At 36.8% G+C, this 24,502-nt stretch overlaps 1 protein-coding gene across 2 annotated transcripts in view; it reads right to left on the bottom strand.

Annotated features, from left to right (window-relative positions):
* The window catches only part of LOC114161900 (protocadherin-16-like), a 93,687-nt gene that overhangs the window by 22,609 nt on the left and 46,576 nt on the right, over positions 1-24,502 (bottom strand). For both annotated transcript variants that reach the window (XM_028045540.1, XM_028045541.1), the window contains one exon: positions 1,778-1,966. In XM_028045540.1, the coding sequence (XP_027901341.1) occupies positions 1,778-1,966 (189 nt within the window). The remainder of the gene's footprint in view (positions 1-1,777; positions 1,967-24,502) is intronic.

The raw sequence follows: 24,502 nt of genomic DNA, 5'->3' as shown, positions 1-24,502 counted from the left end.
CTTACCAGCTCTAGACAAAACTATTAACCTTTTAGTTTAGTATGAAACCAGATTAGTTAGTCCCAAAGGCTGAATCTAGTGGGAAGCTGAAAGGGACCATGACCAAAACAGACTTGATGTTTGAAGGAACTTCAATCTTTAAAATGTCACAGTATTTATGGTCCTTAAAATTGTAGTCAGGCTTGTACAGAATATTATTATTTAGATAGTAAATTATGGTTGGAGGCGGTGTGCCTTCAATGAACTTCCTGTGTAAAATCCACAGATGTAAAACATTTCCAGTGGAGAAACTGAGCAGAAAAAATAATAATTTTTTTGGAATATGACCTTAAAAATGTTCACCTTGCAAGCGTGTCTCTAATGTGAATGAAAATAAAACCTAAGTGACATTCACAGAATAATGTTTTTGGTTTTAATTATAAGCTGAAACAGTAAAATATATAGAGTTTAAAAAGAGAAAAAAAATATATTGAGAAATGATGGGAAATGAGAAATAAATCATTAAAATAGTATTCATAAAAATGCATATTGGTGAGAATGTGATTTAACCCACATGCTATACAATTATTTGTTTCTTCGGGGATAATAACTTCCTGTCATGATTGTAAGTCCAACTGAGATTAATTATCTCAGCTAATGAGGTCATAAAAACACTTTTAAGGATTAGTTTTGGCTTGTTGTTACAGTTCTGTTTTTCAAACAGTATTTCACACTTGAATTATATTTCTGCTCCACAGCGGGAAGGACCGCAGAAAATTACACAAAAGTAATTTTCATCTTTATTCTGAATGGATCAAGTTTTACTGGTACAAACAGCAAATCTAGTCAGTGCATCTAGATTTCACCCTGTATAAAACCTTCCTTTTTTTTTAAAGACGTGTTCGGTCTTTAGTATCACACAGTAACATTATTGGAAGTGTACCAACTTCTATTCTTTCCAATAGAAAAGTCCAGAGACCTTAACTGCGGAATACAAACTTAATGATAGCTTAGAGGTTTAAGAAACAGCATAAACTATTGCATAAACTGACATTGTTGAGATTGGAGTTGTATTAAAATACTAAAACTCTATTAAGCTTGCTAACTAATTTGAGCTTTTAAATTAATGACGACTCAAAAAGGGATATCTACTGCGGTACAGCATTGACTGCTTATTTCAATATAACCTCCTTTCAAAAATCCTGGACTATCCCATTAAAGGTGAAAATTAACAAAAGCTGTAAAGCCAGATTTGTGAATGAACAGAGATTAATAGCTTCTCTTGGGAAAGAGAAATGTCTCATGATCCATACTGGGTGTGTGTTCCCAAGGCACCTGAGACTGTTTCATTGTTTTTTTTTTATTTGAAAAGAATACAGTGCAGGCTTTTCATTTGGACCAGGTGGCAAAACCGAGGGAGGTGGCAGTCCAGCTTGTTAAAGTATTACTCCCTGACAGTTGAGGTATTTCTCCATCTGATTACTTTAACATACCCAAATCATTTTCCCTCATTTTAAACCTTTCCATCGTTGAGTATTTTTTGGCAGCCAGTGAACAGGATGGTTGAGCAAGTCTACCTACCATGAAGAACTTTTCATACTTATATTTTTTACTTGGCACTTGATTTCAGAGGTTTTTTTTCACTTATTTTTATTTTATTTTATTTTTTTAACACTGCTGATTCTGTTGCTGCTTTCCCATCAGTAAAAAAAAAAAAAGCATGGATGCTGTGTTTATAGGGTTACAATGTGGCTTGCAGGATTCATATTAAGCATAATTTCAAAGGATGGTGGCTTACCCCGTCTACTGCTGTTACAGTGAAGTCGAAACTGTCCGGCCCTTGATCCCTGTCTAGTGGGGCATTAATGCAGATCTGGCCCGTCTGCTTGCCAATGGTAAAATGAGAGGGAACAGCGCTGTTACTGCCAGAGCCGAGGGAGTATGACACCGAGCCAAAGGAGCCGCCATCCGCATCTGTCGCAGTCACCTACAGTAACAAAAACATGTCAGTGGTTAAAGATTGCTGCTCAGCATGTTAAAATTTGCACATTAATGCACAATGGTACACTAAAGTGGCAATATATTAAAAGCATTTTTAAGGGATGCTAGCGGGACGGTCAATCAAAAAACAGGAGAAAGCATCTTTAGTGTTTAGTGTTTATTTGAGCCAAACAGGACGTTTGGCAGAATCTAACTCTGAGAAAAAGAAAGATTTTGGCAGAATGTTGGTTGACTTCCACAGGGTCTCAGAGAAAGCTGCCAACAGGATATACAGCCTGCTTTACGAGTGGTGTCTGTCTGGTGACAGGATCGGCTGGCCGATGAGAAGTTGCTCTACATTATGAGTAGTTTTATTCATGCTGCACATCTAGTGGTGGAATCAGTAGTCTTGTAAGAGCAACTCACAAACCGTCAGCCAGGAAGTGCATTTAATTGCTGCAGGATCTCCCAGGACAGCAAAAGGTAAACAGAACAATCAGATCAGGCCCCTGGGTATCAGTGGTGTAATTGTTAGCAAGTGTGGGCTCTAGATTACTTTGGGGGTAAACCTCACAAGTTGATTAGATTCCACCTTCCTTCCATGTTTAATAAATGGAGCTTTTGAGGAAAACATTAATGGGAAGAAGTGCTCGGGTGCTCCGGCTCCCAGTGGCACATTCATCAGGAGAACTGCCAAGAAAAATAAGGCAACCCGTGCTTATCATCAAACGTTTACTCTTTTTTTTTTTTTAAGACGGCGTTGGAATGACTGTGAGTAGTTGGAAATCATTCATTCGAGGTGATGAGTTTGGCTACAGTCATTGAGCCTCCATCTCTTTCCTGAGCAGATGGCAGACGGGGGCTGAGCAGAGAGCATGGCCCACACTCTTCAATGTAACTCCTAACAGAGGGTGAGTGGTGTGTAGGAGTGAGAGAGTTGTAGAGCTGGCAGCGATGCAAACCGAAGAGAAGAATAATAAACCACACGAGGAGAGAGGAAACTGAGCGCAATGCAAGAAGGCTACTCCATTTTTTAGCAAGCAGGGAGGCTGCAGCCGACTTCAATGTTTTGTTACATTTTGGGAATTGTGTGTGTGTGTTTGAAGTGGGGATGAGTATTTATAATCACTTCACATCTTAATATTGATGCCTGAATCTTAATTAAATAAAAAAATCCAGAAGTTTTATAACTTTTTTTTTTTTTTTTACGAAAATGTGTTGGAATAAGTTTGTCCTTCGTCACAGAAAACACTGAGCGATATGAGAAGCTCCCCATGTTACCCATTATTAATGGGTAAATACACCCACCAAATGCTGGACATCTATCAACATATTTTTATGATTCATTCAGGTTGGCCAGTTCTTGCATTTTGTAGTCCAGAAAAAAAAATAGAAAATGTAAACTTTTTTAGTCTATATGTCCTGTCCAATTTAGGTATACATTAGAAAGGTTAACACACCTCATCAACTCAATCAATTTCCAAATAATCTGACTGGGGTATATTAACACCTGAAAGAACTCCTAAAAAAATTGAACAAACTAAGTGGGACACAGAGCCGCACTTCTATTCAGAGTTTAATGGTGCCGGCTCAGCTGGCTGCCTGCACACGCAGCTCCCGTTGTGTGTGTGTTAATCTGTGTATAAAAAAATTCTTGCTGTAACTGCGAAATAATTTCCCTGCTGGGATGAATAAGGTAATTCTTCTTCTTCTTCTTAAACGAAACATATTAGTGTCATCTTACTGAAACACTGAGAAGTTGTCTCTCTAGGAAGCAATGCCAGCTTCCATTTTCAAAGCACACAAGAGACCACAAGCAAATTTAAAAAAAAGAATTTTAATTTCTCAAACCACAAAGCATAAATCCTGAGAGATGAGTGCAGCTTAAAAGAAAAAGCCTTTGGCACTAAGAATTTTTCAGACGACATGATACGGATGAATCAGAATATCTAAGCAGATGAAGCAGAATTTCAGGAAGTCTTGAAGTGAAGCTTGTAAGAAATATGCAAGTAAGCATGATAGGCTAAGAAAGACATTCAAACAATTCTTAAGTTGAAAAGAGGATTGAACACAGGATCTCTGTCTTAACTAGTTAAGCTACGTGACAAGACAGCTGTCAAGTTGCAGGACGTAAATAGGTTTTATCGTCATTGCTGTGCAAAGGCACACTTTTTTGTCAACAAATAACTAAACTCCATTTTCACCCGCCTTAGCGATATCATCTCTATGTTGTGAGGGCATCTCTGCGAGTTAACTTCAAAGGTTGAGAAGTGCTGCAGCTCTATACGGTGTCTATTTGTTCTGGGTGGAAATGATGATTCATACTGAAAAAAATCACAGTTTGCTTTTATGAAAACTGAACACCATCCTAAATAATATCCAGAAGGCAGTTTGTTCACAGCTTAAAAATGCATTTTTAGATAAAATCGCATTGTTTCCATCCACCACTTCCATACAAATGTGTAAATATGCTTGTTTTTATTGTACTATTCTCTGGGTTTTTGCTTGACAAACCTGAAAAGTTATGTCTTTTTCCACACTTTCAACATTATTCTTGGAATATAAAGAGGTCAGAAGGTGGACATGTGCAATTTTGTACTTTCTGGTATTGCATTTATCTAAATGTGGTCTAAACAAACATCTAAATTTGGTTTCTGCATAGAGCAAGGTCTACATACAGCCTCGATGTTGAAATCAGCTCCATTGTTCAATATGCTTCCCTCGAGCAGATCAGAGAGAGACATTAATTTCATAGAAAAATATCTAATTCACTCCTGATAGTTTGTCTTTCTGAAGTTATTTTGTTAATATCCAAGACTACAACCACTATCAAAATAAACATTGGTGTTTAACTGGACATAGATATATAGACACTATTTCAATGTCCAATAGAAATTCCTAACACTTCCTTGACAATGCACTTCATTGGTTTTACACAAGGTCTGTTTTCACTGGATTCAATGTTTGAAAGCAGAAGTAACCTTACCTCATCTGCAGCAGCCAGAAGTATTCTCCCTACACTTCTTGCCTGTGAGTGAGGCATGATGGGGGCTGTCTTATCAGTGGGGGAAAGGCAGCATTTGACTTTTCCCTTCATAAGTCAAGTTTGTGGAAATCTAGAGATGACTGGGGTGCTACAATCAAATTCAAGAAACTTCCCAGATAGGATTTTTTTATTGACTATCCAATGAAAAGAAGCTGACTTTCAGCACAGAGTATATGTGTCTAAGCAGATCTAAAGGCTGTTGGTTTTTTTCTGTTCTTACCACAAGGTAAGGCAGGTTCTAAAAGTCTTGGACTGTCGAGTTTTCTGCCTTTTCATAAAAATTTCAATTGGTTACTTCTTAGTCTGTCTTTTTTTGCAGCTACTGTGTGTGAAAAAAAAAAAGTTAGTAAAAATCTGCAAAATGAATGATGCAAAGCTGAATCCACTGAGAGGTCAAATAAAGCCAATGTAATTTTTAATCATGCTCCCTGTGTTTTAGAGCGCCCAGTCAAACAAATCCATGACACGAAGCCCTCATTGAAACCAGCCAATCAGGACAGTGCCACTGCCAATCCAAACAGGCTGCAAATGACGGAGTCGACGTGTAAATGTTTGCCAACTGAGAAATTACCATTCACGTCTGTGGAGCTTAACATGCACATATCCAATGAGTGCAGTGGAGATGCAGAGGGAAGGTGCAGAAACATGTGCTCCTGTCCTTGTTTCAAAAACTTATTTAATGCAATTTGGTAAAAAATTGAAATCGATTGTAGTTGATCGATTTTAAAATACATGTAACTAGTGAAGAAGCAACTTCTGTGAGGTAGCAATCTCAAACCCCTGTAACAGCAGGACCAATGCAGTCCAAGACTAATCAACATGGAAAGACTGGTGACACGACACGTAGCTCATTAAAAGACAGCATGAACAAAGAGGAAGGCGTGGGTTCAATAAAATCAAACGAATGGGTGACTTGTAGAAATCTGGAGTGAGAGATGCTTTGAGCTGTCACAGCTGTGGTGTGAAGCCATGCATTCTCCCCCCTGTCTATTGTCCTGGCATCACTTCAGAGAAAAGCAGATGTGAAGAAAATCAGCCCAGTACCTCCCACCCCCTACCCCCAAGGCCTCTTTCACTACTTGCTAAAACAGAGGAGATACGTAGGTCAGAATGTTTGGGACATGTTTAACACCACACGAAAGAGCCGGGCAGAGACCGCAATGTGCCGGTGGAAGGAAGAAGCCCACGCATCTGTTGACAAATATGTCAAAATAACACACGTTTGAAGCTCAAGAAATATTGTTTGGATTCAGACCAACCATATGTGAAATATTTAGTTGGTTACATCAGAAGAGGCCATAGGAGTGTGCCATCGAATTTGCCCTGAGATGTTTGGGTCTACTTTGTGGAAAAAAAAAAAAAAAACTTGCAATGTGACTTAAATTTTAAACAATGTATAGAATAAAACATGAACTTATGAAGGCTGACAGAGGGCAGTCTCCACAAGAATAGCAGAGTGATTAAATTTATGTCCTTTTTTTTGCAAATATGACTGCCAAGTGCTCTTTCTATAGAAAGTACAACTGGCCTGGCGCCTCTGCATGTTTGACTGTGCAGTTTCTGCAACTGACAAAGTGCATTGTGCACTCCTTGATTTTCCATCCATGGAAAGTACTGTAAGCCTAGCTCATCTGTTTTTTTCCGTGTCTTCTTCCTGTTGTTTCCACACCCAGTGATAGCAGCAGCTATTGTAGTCACTGACTCTCTCCGTTAAAGAGGAAGTTGTCCCTTTCCACTATTACTTCATGCTTGCTTAGGATAAGAGATTGCTGAAATGTTAGTGACTCAATGGAATTGGCTGGACTCCCTTACATAGATAAATAGCCATTAAATTTTAACATATTGTGGTCAGGATTACTACATGTCTTAATAAGTCATAGTAATCTTAAGGGTTAGTCCATAAAAGTCCTAAATGGGTCCAGACTTTTCTTACCAAGTCTTAAAATTTAGTAAGCCATAAGTGGATTTTGCTTTAGAGATGACAAGAGCCATTCACTTGCTCTGTAATAAAGAGCTATAGCTGAGAAATTTAGGTGTAATTTTGTTGTGATAAAAACTACAAACCCAGTGATACAGGGAAGCAACAAGCCCTATCATAAGGAATGCATCCACAGAAATTTACTTTTCCCCACAGAGCTGTGAATGAGTTTCAGTCTTGAAACTATCTTGTAACTTAAATTTGAATGTTTAGGTAATTAAAATTGAAATATTTTTGTCATTTCATCCACTACCAGCTCTGTAAAGTATACATTCAAAGAGGTTTGACTTGAAAACAGATTTCAATAGTTGGCTAAAAACCTCTTGTCAATAACTGAAGCTGTGCTATATACTGTGGGAGGGATTTGAAGTTGTATGTAAACTTGAGGTGAAAGCAGCACAGTCATATGCCCGAGATGGAAAGAAAAACAATCTGCCAAAGTTATATTTAACTTGCACAATTCATTAAGTAAGTTCTTAAGTTGGATTAAACTGGACTGTGTGTCATCGGATCAGGATGTTCTCAAGAAGTGGAAAAGTTTCAGTTGGTTCCAAGACCAAATATGAGTCAAAATGGACTCTGAAATGTCTGTCTACTTTGAACCATGTCTGATTATATAATAGAAGTGTATTGGAATTAACCGGATTGATCTGCATTATTCATTGAGTTGACATTTTTGTGAAATAGTGCCTGATCTGAAAGTCCGAACAGAAAACCTCAGGGTATTACAACACAGTCCTGTGGCGTGTTTTTTAATGCAACATCAGATAAAAGTGTTCAGATAAAAGTTCCTAAAACAAATTGTTATTACTACTTTTCAAACCTGACTAAATTTGTTTTGTTTTAGTAGTAGTCTGGCTTTAAATAGGTTAGGAACCTGTTGAAACAACAGTTCATAGGAAGGGCAGGAATAATGGAAAACAGCAGGATTTACCCCTGGGGACCATAAATATCCAGAGTGAATTTCATGGAACCAGGACACAGTTAACTGTCTAAGACACCTTATCAATTGCATGTGTTGGAAGAGGCTAAATGTTGACCTAAACTGAGGTTCAGAGGGCCAAACATGGGGTCAGTGTACTGAAACACAGCAGCACGCTTACACTTCACTGATTTTCATTAAAAAATAGTAGACCTCTCTTGCAAGGCATGCCAGGCAAATGCTATTAAAGGCAAACACTGAAAAATAAGTCTCTAAAACTATCTATTTAAGAGTAATATACTTCAAAATAAGTTATGTTGTAAAAGGCTCAAAATCGATGTAAGCGCAGGAGTACTGGTACAAATTAAATATTGCAAAATGCAAAAACATCAGCAGCTCTGCATGACTGGAACATAAACAATCTATTCCAGATTTAACAAGTTAATTCTCTGTCCATATGTGCATTTGGGTGAATTAGGGTATCCCCATGAAGCACAGTATAACTGTCAAAGTCAATAACTATCTTAATCACACAGATTTTTAAAACATGTACCAGTTGCCAAATCGCATCCTCCAAATCTGTCTTTCACTGTGAAACTGGGTTCAAGTAATGATTTAACCAGAAATGAACTGCAGATGAACACTAATAAAATATGATGCACATGCTGCAGGGTAAACATGACAACATTTAATATTTGTTGCTAAATGTTCACATCTTGAAACAAAGTAGGTGATTTGTTAGACGGAGTAATATTTGGCTGCCTACAGAAAAGCTGTGCAAAGCAATAACTACTTTTTATTGCAGCAATTCCTATAGTCCTTGGAACTGGATTCTATCAGCTGTCCTCCAGAATAAATGAGGCTACCTCCTGACAAAAGAAGGGAAAATGTTTTAATATGTAAACAATGGACCCCTGAACTGGAAAGTTTCATCTTTCTGTACAATAAGTGATGCATTTATGAAGAAATGGACTAAGGATAGCAGGTTAGAATGGTGCTCAGTCCAAAGGTTTGGCAGAGGAACAAAAGGGAGGCAATATATAGTAACTTGCAGCTGGATTGCTCACTTGGGAAAGTATTACATTTCCAGCTCTTCCCTGTCATACATCGCTCTCTGTAACCAGCACACTGCTGGAAAAAATAAACAGAAACATCATAACAGTGTTTCTGTATTTCTTACCTCAGACAGAGTTCAGGTCAGTGTGTTGAAGAACTTTTAAGTTGTCAAAGACATTCCTCTTCACTACTACTGGACGTAAAACCCCTAATGCCTTGCCACCTTTAAGATCTCGTCTATACTATCAAGGTAAAACGATATGCTTCAAATGCTTGGGTTTTCTAATTTTGTAAGTATCTATTTAGTAATTTAGTTTCTTTACAAGTTTTGTGTTACAACTTAAATTTGTGGTGTGTGGTTTTCATAAACTTGAGGTCAGATCTAACTAATTTTAGGACATGGTAAAAAGGCAAAAATTTACTTTTTTGTAGTCTTATATAACTCTAGAATAGCAAAATTCCCTGTGAAGATGAGGGTTTTTCAAAAAATATTCCTGGAAATATATTTGTAAATGTACTGGAACTGTGCCACCACAGAACTGCGCAATTTTCTGCCAGAGTCTGGCTGGTCGGAAACTCAAACATTGGATTTTTTTTCTGATTGATGCACATTATGTAAGCGACATTAAGTTGTTCTGACAACAAAAATCGTCAGTGATGAAGTTGTTGTTAAAGAAAGAAGACTCAAAGTTAGCTACTGTCTGAAAATATTTCATACAACATGTCAGAACATGAGACTTTTACAGATGTGAAAGTCTGTAAAAGTCTTTCACATCTGTGAATCACATCTTTTCCATATCGGTGAGTACACCATGTCTTGTTTCACAGATCGCACAAACAATGACATTCTTTGCTATGGATGATGTTATCCAGTTTATGTATCAGTAAGGTATTTCAAAGTTAAGTCAGAGACAGCACATGGACATAAGTTATTTAAAAAGTTGTGGAGGCATGTGTGTGGTTTATACTGTCTGTGATATAGTACAACTTTCAGCAAATAGCAGGAAGGAGGATGGAGTAAAGTAAAGTATCTTGGTTTTATCTGCTTGAGATGTTACACTCTGGAACATGGTAGACTTGGAAAATCATTTGGAGTTTGGAGTTACAGTAAAGGTCTACAATCTCTAAGGCACGAGTCTCAAACTCACTGTGAAAATATAGAAAATTTGGAAAGTTGCAAAATTGAATTTCAATAAGGAGAAAGAAGTCAGGCACAGCAAAACCAGTATCCATATCTTAAATCATAATAGTTTTATAATACATCTTGGCATTCTTTGTAATTTAGGATGTATCACAAAGTTCAGGTTGCTGAAAGTTAGGTGGTCTGTGTTTTTTAAGCTTTCATTAGGCTTTCTTCTAAAACTCTAGAGTCTGTTTCTCATCAGGACCTTGCATCTGGAAGTTATTAGGCATCTTACCTTTTAAGGAAAAAGAGAATCGTAAAAAAGCTAAGTGAGCAGAGAGAAAAGATATAAAAGGTAAAGCTAGTAGATCTCTGTGGAGAGGGGTGCACAAATTCAAGCAGACATGCAATACTAGTTTTTTTTAGGTTTAAAATTGTGAATGCAGTTTGATAAAAATCACACTCCTACGACAGTGACAACAAAATATTCTGCAGCATGAAAACAGTGGATGCACACGTGCAAATGCACTAAAAACCTCTCAGTGTTCTGGGATATCTACTAACATGGACCAGATTATTCAAGATGGAAGAATGAAAGAATCCAGATAACTGCAACATGAAATCTTTCTAAACTATTCTGGTGAACATCAAGTCAGTTTACATTTGACATAAGTCATGATCCAACAACATAAACCGATAACACGAGACTTATAAAAAGAAAATGTGTTGAGTTACACAGCAAAGACAGTTTTATTTGTTGATTTTATATTGAAAAGTACACCAAAAAAATTTTGAAAAAAAAAAAAGACTGCAGGACTGCTACCCAGCAAAATGAAGGATTATTGTAATGTAGACTTTAAAAAATGCTTTTAAAGATAAATATGACAAAAACTCAACTGGATATGTTAAGTGTATTGCTGATGTGGCGTTAACCCCTGACCACCAGGGAATGACAGATGTTCCCTCTGAGACGCTTCTGCTCTAGACATTAACCTTTTTGTTTTTCAAAGGTCAAACAGCATAACAAACAGCCACATATTTTTTCAAGGTAGACAGCAAATATTTATCTAGTGGAATAAAAATTTTGATTATGCTAAAGATAAATTACTCTACTAAATCCCTTGAATATATTAAAAAGTTAATACCTTATTACTTTACATTAACCTTTTATTTGGTTTATTTCTGGTTCCCTAGAGCTGCTATACAGATGTTAAAGTTGGGTTTTTTTGGACTTATATTTTAAAATAGTAAATCTCTAATGAAGTAAACAAACTTGACTTGTTTCAGCCATGAACACAAAGCAGACGTGTCAGACTGACTGCCCTTCAAAGAAGGATCAGCAGACACCTTTGAGGGAACCTGTTATAAACTTAGAGCTTAGTATCGCTATGTGTAGTGATGTTAGAAGCATGCTGAGTAGATTCATTGAGTAGACTGAGGTAACCTCATATCAGACACCCAAGAAAGCAGCCTTGTCAGGCTATTACTTGGCTCTGTTTCAGCTACTCATCCCTTTCACAGTATCCAATAGCAGTGCTGAGGCCTGGTCTGGTGAGTCAAAGCAGGCGGTGAATAGCAGGGACTGGGTAGGTGGGAGGGGAGCTAATAAGAACCATCCACAGCGTGGGGAAACAAGAGCACTGATGTGGGTTAGGCGAGTGCTACAGCTGCTTGCGGTGGGTGGGAGAATGCCTACTGAGCCTGGCATGCACAAACAAAGTGCAGATGTAGATGGAGAGTCGGAGTATACCTGGGCACCATAAATCAATGAGTCTCTTTGATTAAATGACAAGAGAATATTCAGTGCATCAGTGGTCTCCCCTCCCAGCAGCACTGGCCAAGACTGCTACATTCCTGCTATCAAACTGAGTGCGTGCTCCTCTATCAGTTGCCAAGCTTCGCTGAAATGTCAGTATGCACTAACTTATCAAGCAGGTATTTTGCTCAACTTGACTGACCATAAAGGAAGGACTTGATATTGCATTATACCACCTGGATCAAATATATCTATTCACTGGCCACTTTAGTAAAGTACACTTTGCTTGTACTAGGTTGGAAACCCTTCTGCCTTTAGAACTGCTTTGACTCTTTGAGACAGATTCAATAACGTATTGGAAACATTTTTCATTGATTCAGATCCATATTGGCATTATACCATCAAACAGATTCAACAGATTTGTCGACTATACATCTTTAGTTCTAATCTCCTTTTACCCTACTTTCTGAAGATGCTCTACTAAATAAAAACCTATTTGTCGTGGAGGTCTTTTGGCTACATTGAACTCATTATGAAGTTCAAAAACAGAAAAATACACTATGCCACCTTCACTAGCCTGAACTCTTCGTACAAGATCTTATAGATCCATGCTTTCATGTTCTTTACACCAAATTCCAACCCTACAATCTAAATGTCACCCCTGCAGAGATTCATCCAAACAGGCAAAGTTTTTCAATCTATCACTGCACAATTTTTGTGAGAATATCTGAATTACTAGCCTCAGTTTGCTGTACCAATATGACGAGAGTGGCATCTGGTGTGGTCTTCTGCTAATGTAGCCCATCTGCGTCAAGGTTCAACATATTGTGCATTCGTAGAAGGTTTTATACATACTTTGGTTATAAAGAGTAGTTATTTGAGTGACTGTTGAACTTCTTTCATCTCGAACAAGTTTGCTGTCATTCTTCTGACAGCAAAAGGCTATTTTTCACTGCACAACACTGAAGATGCTCTCTTTTTCAGCCATTTTCTGTAAACTTGAGCGATAGTTGTGTGTAAAAAATTCCATGAGATCAGCAGCAACTCATCTGGCACCAACAACCATGTCACAATCAACGCGACGTAAATCTCCTGTCTTCCCCATTCATCCAGACACTTTTGCTGAGTTTCAGTAGTTTGTCTTCATCATGTCTAGGAGCTTCAAGACATTGATTTGCTGCTGCATTGGTTGATTCACTAAAAATGCTAACAAGTAATTGAACCAGTGTCCTAAAAAAAGAGGCCAGTGAGTGCATGTCTTTGAAATGCCAGATTCTAACATAAAACAATCATTTTAAAGGTACACCAGGGAATACTGAATCCTTTCTTCTATTTATCTCTGTTTTTACTCAGTTACATGAATAGTCATTGCTTCTAAGCCACAGATCACATACTCAAATTATACATAAAGAAGTGGTGCTTTTCTCTCTTAATGTTGATTTTCTCTATTATTTTACACTAAGGTACTTCAAATGCTATTTTATATGTAATAGAAAGCTAATAAAATAATAATAAAAATCCTTGTCGTTCCTTCAGAGGGCCAGAGATGGGTAGAACATAACAGAGAGAGTTGAACCTCAAGTGAAGATGTTGACAAACATTGTATAATATATGTATATTGACAGATACACTGTGCCATTGTAATTTTTTCTGCAAAACATCAATTGAACCAGACCGCTTGGTAAGAAGAGATACAATCACACACAAAGTACACACTTAATTAACTTTTGGTGTTTTAAATGTATTATTATTGATGCACCAATCTAATATTGAACAAACTGTAAGTGGTAGGTCAAGTTCCTGTCACTTCTTCCTATCTTTCTCCATTTATCAGTAAATCTAGAACTTTTACATGGGTCTAAATATGAACAAATTAAGTACTTTTTTCATAAAAAATGTTAATATTTGGTGCCTGCAAGATACATTTTCTCTTTCAGTAAAAACGAGCAGAAAATCTGGTCAAAATCAGAATCAACAGGAGAGACCTGAAAGCAAAACTTGAAATCTGTATCAGTCACAAAAATCTAAATCTATTCATCTCATTTCACCCCCTGTTTTTTCCACAAATCATCTTTTTATTTTCCTGGCTCTGTAATAAATTCTAACATCCATGAAAACATAGAAATGTTTTGATATAAATCTGCTAATTTAAAAAAGCTAATTACATACCAGCACAAGACGTTCAGAGCTACACTTGTACTGAAGTAATCAGCCCTGCAAAAAAAAAGCAAAAACTGGATTATTCTAAATTGGAGACTGCAAAGCAAGGCATGGATGAGAGAGGTGGTGATGGAGGGGTGAGCCTGGACTTACAGGGTCATGGAGGTCCACTGGAACGATAAATATAAACATACTCTGTCACTGGCTGATAAACACTACAAACAAACCAAAACTGCTCAGGCTGTGTTCTGGCATGAGCTGCATCTGTCCTGTAAACTATGTTTAAACTGCGAGCCCAGAGTTGAAGGTTAGACGTGGTTTAGACTCACGGAGACAGCATGCTGTAGCATTGGACACTGTCCAGATAGCTGACTGTCTGTTTAGATCTTTTTATTTCATTTCGCCAACTCGCATAATTGCAATTCAACATAAGCACATCCCGAGATGACAGAAAATTATGTACTGATATCCAGATGGATTTAGAAACAGTAATATGCAACAGCTGTTATACTGGTGGCTTGTCGTCATCATGCATTGAATCCCAACTTTAATCCTGCTGGGGGAAAAAGACCAGATCATTGGATTTTCCATATTTACACAAGCAGATTTTCCACTTTTTATGAAAGATAAATTTTTCCTCCTTAAACCTGGGTAGTTTCTGTTATGGCAGCACATTGTTCCCATTTGGCATGTTCAGCCTAATTTCTAGGCATCACTGGTGGGTATCAGCATTTGATTCATGAGATATTTTTCTTTCTTTTGAGCCTCCGAAGTTATAGGCAGGATTCATTTCCTATCCACGGTATTTATTTAGCTCTCAGCAAAATATTTAGGTGATAGAGTAATTATATTTTATCTTGTATACATGTCCAATCCTCTCCTTCATGTGATTCATTTCAAACAATCCCCTCTGAGTATACATAAGGTAGTCAGTGAGCACTTTAGTTGTTTTTCAGTGCAGAGGGGACTTCCACACTAAACATGTCCTTCCAAACAAGCTCTTAAATGCAACATGCACAAGTCTGAATAAAACATTTTTCATCTATGTAAAAGATAAGAATCTGTTTGGGTTACACAAAACAAACCTTTGGCAAGGACGTCCTGAAAGTATACTTACACACACCTCAAATTCACCTCACTCACTATCCAAGAGCACTTATTTATGAGCCAGAATCTGCTCAGTGATTACATTTCCTGCTTTCTGCAAAGCAGGGAGGCTTGCATAGAACGAAGTTGTTATCATCAAGTGTCTGGAGATATGCTTCAGTATTAATTACTTTTCCAGCTGTGCAGGAAAACGTCTTGTGTGTAAATGTTATGTGGAGGGCTGTTGAGAAAGGAATCCATGAGGTGTCCACTTAGTGAGGAGCAACAACTGATTTTGAGCCAAAAATGTTTTATCAACAACTTTGGAATTTCAAAAGAACACAACTGAAGGTTTAAGTAGCCTATAAAGCTGCCATCACACTAAATTCTGTCCTGCCATGTATACTGGCGCGTTGATGCATGTGTGGTACATGAGTCTAAACATCAGAAACAAAATTTTTTAAATATGTGGGTCACTTTTTGCAGCTAAATTACACTGTTTTGCTGAATTATGTGATTATGTAAAGCATGTGATTTGATTTTTTGTAATGTGTAAGAATCAGCCGACCATCTTGAATGAAATGTAGTTATAGATCAAGTAATATTTTTTTTTTAATTAATCAAGAAATATTTATTGAATTAATCAAGAAATATTTGAATTGTCAGTTTTACTTTCAGTTTCAACTATTAATCTTCATCAACTTGCACGAAGCATTTGCCTGGTGTTGTTTGAGGTTTAAAATCCCAATAAAATTGTTATTGGATTACAGTGGGTAGAGTATTAAAAAATCTTACTTAAGTGAGAGTAGCACAACTGCAACACACTTTTACTCATTGTGTTGAAACAGTTGTTAAAGAAATTAGTCAAGAGGAAAGAGTCACAACAACAAAACGCTGTGAATTTTTTTCAACATGGCGCGCAATACTGTGAAGAGATTATAAGGTTCAGTTAGCATACCAAAGGATGTCATTCCACTGTTACCCTAATGGTAGTCATATGCAAAAATAAAAAATGTATTCTGTTACATCATTACAAAAGCACCTTAAAGACTTTAATCTTTTCAACAAGAGCAAGAGAGAAATGCTGTTTTTTTTAGCAGCACAGCTGAGATTGCCCCTGTAGATATAGGTTCCTTGTGTCATTAGACTAAGTCAACCACAACAAAATTCAGAGTTAAAATGAAAGCAGATCTTAAATTTGACATTCAGATCAGGGCAGATTAAGCTTTTATCAGTTGAGGCAGCTGGCCAGAATAAAGCCAATTTGCCCTAGGAAGTACTTTGAGATGCCGATCTAGCCTTTGTCACCACTGGGCTAGATTGCTGTAATGTGCTTTATGTAGAAGTAAGTAGTTCGTCCACTGCTTAGCTACAGTGCATAGAAAATTAGGCTGTAAGTCTGTCATCCACCACACATAAATATGAAAACATTTTAGTTTCACTCAACTTCCTGTTTAGAATTAATTTTAAAGTTTTATTTGTTTCTACAGGCCCCCATTTTTTTTTCTCCATCCTACCTCCTTGAGGCCTGATCTCTAATGTCAGCTTATTAGCTGCTCCTCATTTTACATGTGATTACAGTAACCTGGGAGGGGCCCTTACTTTTACTGATGCAGTTACTAAATAAAAAAAAAGTGGAATTACCAACCTTTCCACAATAAAGAGATATTTTCTCTGTTTTAAAATAACATCTAAAAATCTTTCTCTTTTGAACTGGCATTTGCCATGGTCTGAGATGTTTATCTTATTGTGTTATGCTTTATTTTGTTGCAAGGCCGATCCGTTTCGATGGATTGTAATGCCTTTTCTTTCTTTTATTTATTGTTCTGTGCAACACTTTGATCTTAAAAGGTATTTCGTAATATAGTTTTATGCTCTGCTCACCAGAGATATTAATTGTTTTTTTGTTTACCTGGGCCTACAGCTTAGCACTGTTTCAAATGTTCTTTGTACACCATAAAACAACAGAGAGTCTGTGACAGATGTGTGATCAACATTACTGCAAAGGTTCTGCAGTCTGCAAAACAACTGTTACTGTGTCTCACAAAAATTTCAATACTTTAAAGACATTCCTCCAAAAGTGCAAATGTAATTAATGAGCTCTCATGCAAACCACTCTCATTTCTTTCTTTGCAGAAAAGAAAAATCTGTCTTTCCTCTTGAAATTAAATATGAACACAGTGGTGTGTCATTAAATGTTCTAGCTGTTCTGTTTTGTTCTTGGTTGGCCTGTCATTGTAAAAAATTGTTGCTTTCTGCAGAGAAAACTGACATCACAACCTTTGCAAGGCTTTGGCTGCTTCAGTGCCTGTTGCCTCAGGTGGTCTCAGTGTACGACATGTTTATTAATGTAAACAGAAGATGCCTTGTTTATGCATATTTTTGAAGCTTATGGATTTAACAGCCTCATTTTATCCTGGAGAAAAGTCTCAAGACACTTTCAATATATTTATATCAGTAAACCCAAAAATAAAAGGGTGAAAAAAAATTCATCTGCAAGTTTTTCAAATCCTTGATTTTACACATAAGTCAATGAGGAGTAAGAAATGTGGATGTAGTTTAAATAGTGATGATACAAGACTATTTGTGGATGAAAAGAATTGAGCCATAAAACTTTCTGAGCCTGAATTTGTTCTGCATATAGTCTGCAAATCTCATTCTGTTAATAGTTTTGTACTGCAGATTCAACAAAAGCTCAATTTTCATTTCCATGTAATAAGAGCACGATGGGCCTTTTAATGCCTGCATGTTCACAACTGAGACAAATGTGTCCCATACAGAGAAAGGGGTTTAAAGCGTGCCAAATCCAATCCAATGCAGTAGAAAGTTTTGACTAACGTGTGAGTTCCTGTGTCGCAGGTCAGCCAACCTGTTTTGACCTTCAGTGTGCTCATCATTTCACCCTCCTTTCATGTGTTGGCCAGCGGAAAAGTGAATTATGGTGCCATTAGGTAAGGAGAAGTGATGTGGATCACAGATTAATTGGCACCTGACGTCTCCCCAGAAACCTTTGTGCTCTTGCATGACCCAGTGAGCTATAATAAAAGACTTCACTGATATTCTGAGGAATGATATTAAAGGCTATCTCAGACCGGCAATCAACCTTCAAAAACACCACAGACAGTAACCCACTTATTAAACAAGGAAGCCAAGCAAAAAGCAACCCACCATTTAATGCCTTAATATGTTTTGCTATGGTTCTGCAGCACTGAGAGTCTATCATTTGGATTTTGGATTTCACGCTTTATTGGCTATGCTGGAATCTCATTTCCAGACATCACTAGCATTTCTTTTCATCTCTGTTTGCAGCTTGCTTCTCTATAAGTAATGAAAATTATGAATCAAATTGAACAAGCTAATCAGAGATTAAGTGAACATAAGAACCAAAGAAGGAAACTGAATCCTAACTGAATTGCAGACTTCATGTAAACAACAGTGATCAATGAATAATCATCTGAAAACACTCTGAAGAAATTAGTGTTACCTTTTTTGCTGGTTTGATTGTAGACTCTTTATGAAGAGATTGCATCATACCTCTGAGTCTAATCAAATTAAGAGGTTGCACCAAGTGAAACCAATATTCAGTTTTCTATGTGTATTTGGGATGTCCCAATCTGATCAAAGCATTTTTAAACAACCAGTACTGGCAATCTGCGTATAAACTCTACTGCTGATACCTGTTTTTAGTTCACGGTCTGTGAATATTTCAGGCCTACACCTGGCAAGACACACAGCCTTACACATATTTCACCCTTTACAGTGACATTTACAGGGAAAAAGAAGATCCAGCAGCTCCTTGTGTGTCTCTCTGTGTTGTGACTTTCACTCTCTGGAACTGAAAAGACTACTTTAAAATATCACTCAATGAATTATATCCAAGCAGAGATTAATTTTATATGATATAATAATTCTATCTGAAGTAATCCTAGCTAAATATTATACACACAAAAAGAAAGGGAGTGAAAAAATTTCCTTTTGTAATAATTTGAGACTTAAAAACACATTTTCTTTCTTTCAGCTGTTAAACAGATCCTCTATATGTATATAAAGTATATGTATATTATATGGACTTTGATGTGTATTGTAGATTTGTTAAGAAAAAAATATATATATTGTATACTGTTAAAGGAGATTGTTTGATTTTACTTAGTGTTCTGTTCAATATCATTTTTGTAATGTTCTCTGTTCAAAATAAGTGACATTTTGAAAAATGAAAAGCTATTCCAACACAGAAAGTGAAAGGGAATCAAGCTAACATTAGCTTAGCATAGCAAACTAACAGTGTAAACAATGTCAGCAAAACAAGAGGCGCATTTATTTAAAGCTATTGTTTATATGTCTACTCAGATATAGAACTTGGATAAACTATCAGTAATATTATTTGTTTTGTTTGAAAACAATTAGTAAGGCAAAGGTCATTTAAACTTTCTTAACTGAGTAAATGTAGGTTGGAGCAACATAGCTGTCCAGAAGAAACCTTATTTAAAAAAAATAAATCTTTTGCTTTTGAGCAAAAACAATATTAAGAGTAGCTGCACTATATAGAACATAATTGGTGAGTGAGTTGTAAAACTAAGTAAATGTCATGATGAAAAAAGCCATTGATTTTATTCCCCATTAGACAAAGTGTCACATCTCTTTACACCCAAGCAGCAGGGGGAACTCCCTAGCAAGTCAATGCAAACTCTCTGATTAGCAATAATCTGTACACCATTCCTCTTCTGTCTCCAAGGTAGTTTGCCCCAGTTTCATTAGTGTTGGACAAAGAAATTCACCACAGCATGCTGGACATTCTCCTGGTGTGTCCACTTGCTTATAAATGTTTGAAAAGATGAACATGGCACCTTCAGGCATCTGGAAATTATACGAAAGAATGAGCCATACTTGTGGAGATAAATACTTCTCTTGCTGATATCCTCATAGATTTCGTTTTATTCTTCTTTGATATCACAAAGGACAGCAGCATGTTTTACCGGTGTGTCTCGATTTAAGTCCAATACTTATTGGAGGTTTAAAAATATATTTATCTATGCTTTTACAAGAACATTCAAAAGCACCATAATCTTAATGTATGTAAGCTTTCTAAGTTAGTGAACATTGTCAAAATCTTTCTGGAAATTGTCTTTATTGTCATTCTGGTATTCAGTACGCATAAATAATTTGGTAATCACAAATGACTTAAAATAGTCAGCTTAGTCTAATTTAATGACAGGAAATGAGAAAATGAGTCTTTTTATACAGTGAATGTAAATATCTGGTTTCATCCACATTAAATTTGTGAGGTATACTTCATGCTTCATTGCTGTGCAGCCAGCCATTTGCTGAATAATCCAATTAAATGAGGCACTAACCTTGAGAATCAATGCTGTTTTTCAGTTGACATTATTATTTATAGCGCTGCATCTGTCTTCCAAACATACCCATAACAGCTAAACTAATGAGCCCATTAAGGCTGTATTGCATCGGCACTGAATGGGGTAATGTGTTGCATCCTGCTGCGAGAACCCAAACCCTAACATCTGTGACTCCGTTGAGCACTTTGACTCAAGACCCCTTTGACAACAGCAGAAATAAATCAGAGTTTTAATCCTGGCGAAAGATTTATTTAAGAACTGGAATGTGTCACAGGGCGTAAAAAAACTGCTATGCCAAACAGACACAAAAAGAGAGAAAGGTCACAGTCTGCCTCTTTTTTCTGTTCATCAGCAAATAAAAGGAATTGAAAATGTCACATGAGCTACTTTTTCTGAAATTCTTTTCTAAAGAAATATTTTTTAAAAACTTGCTAAATGGTCATGAAATAAACCAAACCGTACAAAATGCCTACTACAAACTGCAAGAATTAAATGTTTGCTTGTGGCTTTTTGGAAAGGAAAAGCTGGGAGAAGGCTACATTTATCTAGCTTGCAATGGAGCAATAAATTGCTCCTTTTAATGAATTCTTGAAGGCAGCAGACTTTCCCTTACTTTGATTTAGGCACATATGCGATTCAGTCAAGGAAATATCTTTACTCCAAAAATGTTTTTTTTTCTTTTCTTGATAAGTACTAACCCACTTTATAACTTCAGAATACTTTTCACATCTAATATTCCCCCTATTTTCTTTTTGTTGCTCTTAGGCTAGCAGACAGCAGAGCCAACTGTGATAAAATGTCCTTCTCAGAGCAGGCATGTCCTTTTACTTCTAAAGTGACGGCAGATTTACTCTCATATGGTTTTTATATTACAGGCACATTTTTGAACAGATTCTCTCAGCACCTGTTCTGTGACAAATTGGTCAAAGCATCTGGCTGCTTTGTACTTCAGCAAAGTATATTCCTAATATAAAACTGTCAGTATATTTCAAGTTCAGTGTTAGTGCAAAAGCCAAGGTGTATCTTCAATTGGTGATAACAACACTTGTGGTCATATTTCAGGGTAATAATACAAGAGAGGTCATAGAAGCAGAACAGCAGAGAGGGAGGCGGGACGCAGACCTTGACCAGATCAAAGAGAGGTTTGCTGAGGGTTTACTGTGCATTTCAACAACAGTAGTGAGGATGTTGAACTGTCTGAAAAACACTTCTCATTCTGTTTAGCAAAATAGCAGATTTTCACATTTTTTAAATTAAAGTCTCAAACTTCAGGGTATTTTATTGATTTTATGTGATAGACCAAGACACATATTTGTGAAATGGGGTTTCAAAATCTTTTAACGAAACTCTAAAATGTTTGCATCAGTGACGTGGGGTCAGGGGAGGCAGAGCCTCACCTGTCATCATGGAAAAGTAATATATAGTGATAAAATCATTTATATTGCTATTTTCACCCTGTGGTTTGTACAGTTACCTATTTTTTCATTTAGCTTAACCAATTCTGATTTATTTATTTATTTATTTATTTTCAAAATCGCAGAATTTTTGCATTTTCCCACTCAAATGCTCAGAAGTGCAGCCGGTGAGGCAGCAGCGAGCTGGGATTGCGCAACCTCTGCACTGGCTGCCATTCTATGAGAGCATGCTCCTCCTGTCTGTATGTCGCCAATAAAGTGGCTAAAAAGCATTTAATGTATGAACAGATTTTCCATAATTTAGCTTATGTATATAATATACAGTGGGAGTTTTTTTTGTCTCCAACTGTGTGTGTAACGTGTTTCGTGAGCTGATAAGCGATCACAAACGGCAGAGAACAGCTTCGAGGTGAGGCAGGCAGTTCTCTTGTTTCATAAGGACATACTTTACTTTCTGCAGAAATAATACATTTGTGTGCGCGTCGTCAGAGTATACTAGAGAACATCATTGAGCATAAAGTAGCATCTCCAAGAGAGGTCAGCCATAACTTTCTGGTCCACATACAAAATGAAATGTGTGTCAGAAATTATCCAGAACACATTAACCCCACAGTTTATTATAATGTTAGCATCATGCTGAGGGGCTGATTTTTTTTAGCAGTAATAAAGAAGCTCTTTAGTGTTTAGAAGAAAAGGGTTGGAGTTGGATCCAACCAAACCTGAAAAAATAGCTTTGAGTAGCTGTATGACAAAAAATAGCTGCAAAAAATTTAAATACGTTCAACTTGCATCTGTGCTGAGACATAGCCCAAACTGCAAGCAAAATGCACTACAAATGTTGATTTAAAAGAACAATGTTTTTTTTTCAGTCATTTTCTGTCACTTGGTAAAGTACACCAAATTTTGAAGGTGTAGCTCGAAAAAACGTAAAACAAGTTCAAGGTGCGTGAGTCACAAAATTGAGTAAATAAAGAAGTCAAGTAAGACAAGTTACAAAATAATTTCCACTGATGATGAACAAAACTTACATGGATCTTCCTTATTTCCAACCACCAGCTCTGGGCAATCAAGGATAATGGTACATTAAGTTTTTCTGTGCTAATGATGTGGGTTTAGTTTCTCCAAGGACTTAATGAAAATCCAAATAATTTTATGTGGATACAATCTGTTCTTCAGCACAAATTTAGGCATCTAGCCTTTTATTTTCCAGGACTTTGTTAATAATAATAATAATATTGAACAGCTACTTAAATCTGTCATTCATACTTGTCTGAATGGGTGAATGGGAGCATTGTGCAAGGTAAAGAGTAAAGCTAGTACCCTCTTGCAAAGAAAGGGAACTGGGAAAAGCTTTAAGGCATAAAATCACAGAAAGCAAAGTCTGAAAATGAAACAACAAAAAAACACTTCATTCCCCTCATCCTCCATTCCAAGTATCCTCTCAGGCTGGGGCTGTCTACAGCTCATTCAGCAACAACTGTACTGTGTTTTTCTTCTCTTTAACAGATTACATCAGCACACAGAGTCCATCCCCTTTAATTACAAACATTTGCTGTATTTCACAAATCTGGAGCTGATGTGAGAGGCTCCGACTTTCATACGTGATGTGAGAGACACGTTTGAGTACACATAAATAGTACAGGTCATTGCAGAGGGCCTCTGAAGAAAGCCATTTTATGCATTTACTGCACTTTATTGCAAATTCCCAGCTGCAGGCTGCTTAATCCATCAGTCTAACAAGACCACATACAAACACTGAAAATATTTTGTTGAATACCTAAAAACTGGGGTAATGAGGGATTAACCGTGGTTTTCGTAAGGAAACTCGAAGCCATGTGGGGTGTTTTAGAGTTAATTGCAGAAGAGAAAAAAAACAGCACAAAGAAAACAAGTTTTAATCCAAAAAGCCAGTGGGTTATGGGGACTGTGGATTATTGGCAAGTCATGGGATCTCTCTAACTTTGGTCCATTAACATAGCCTAAGAAACCTAAGCTTATTTAACAGGTTTAGGATTCAGATGTCACATGCTAGATTCTTTGGAAGGGAAACAGGTTTTGTGTGTAGTGATACGATAAGCTGATCAAGCAGACCTCAAGGAGATTACAACTAATTTCAGAGGCCAAAAGTTCAGAAAAAGGAACTACACAACTCAGAACAACAGTTGCATGACCAAAGTTGGACTGATCATGTAGTATTTAGTGGCTTCCAGCAACATCCAAGTCACAATGCCAGATTTTTCCAGACTTGAATTCCTAGAGTTTGCAGAGCCATTGTCAAAGAATAATTAAAAAGCTCATCATGAAGTGTAAATATTTTTACAGGTTGAGTTGCAGTTATGGGATGTGGCAAAACCTCAAATTTTCAGGAAAGTTGGATTAACATAAGGCTAGGTACAGGACTGAATGGATGGCCAAATGAATGGATAGATAGATATTATAATGTATAATAGCAATAATAAGCAAAGAAAATGAAGACCTATCATTAATTCTTTAATAAATATTATATGCAATCCAAGTTACTATTTTGGTTATCCGCCTTCCTAGTGTGCTGCCTAAGCAAGTCTATTGTGTAATAAATCGTTTATAAATTTATTAATCTATAAGGTTTGCTGCAACAGGAGTATTATTCTATTTTCACTCTTTTGCA

This window comes from Xiphophorus couchianus, chromosome 18, assembly GCF_001444195.1.
Source record: "Xiphophorus couchianus chromosome 18, X_couchianus-1.0, whole genome shotgun sequence".
Taxonomy (NCBI): Eukaryota; Metazoa; Chordata; class Actinopteri; order Cyprinodontiformes; family Poeciliidae; genus Xiphophorus; species Xiphophorus couchianus.
Note: the sequence above shows the minus strand (reverse complement) of the source record. Positions and strands in the feature narration are given on the sequence as shown.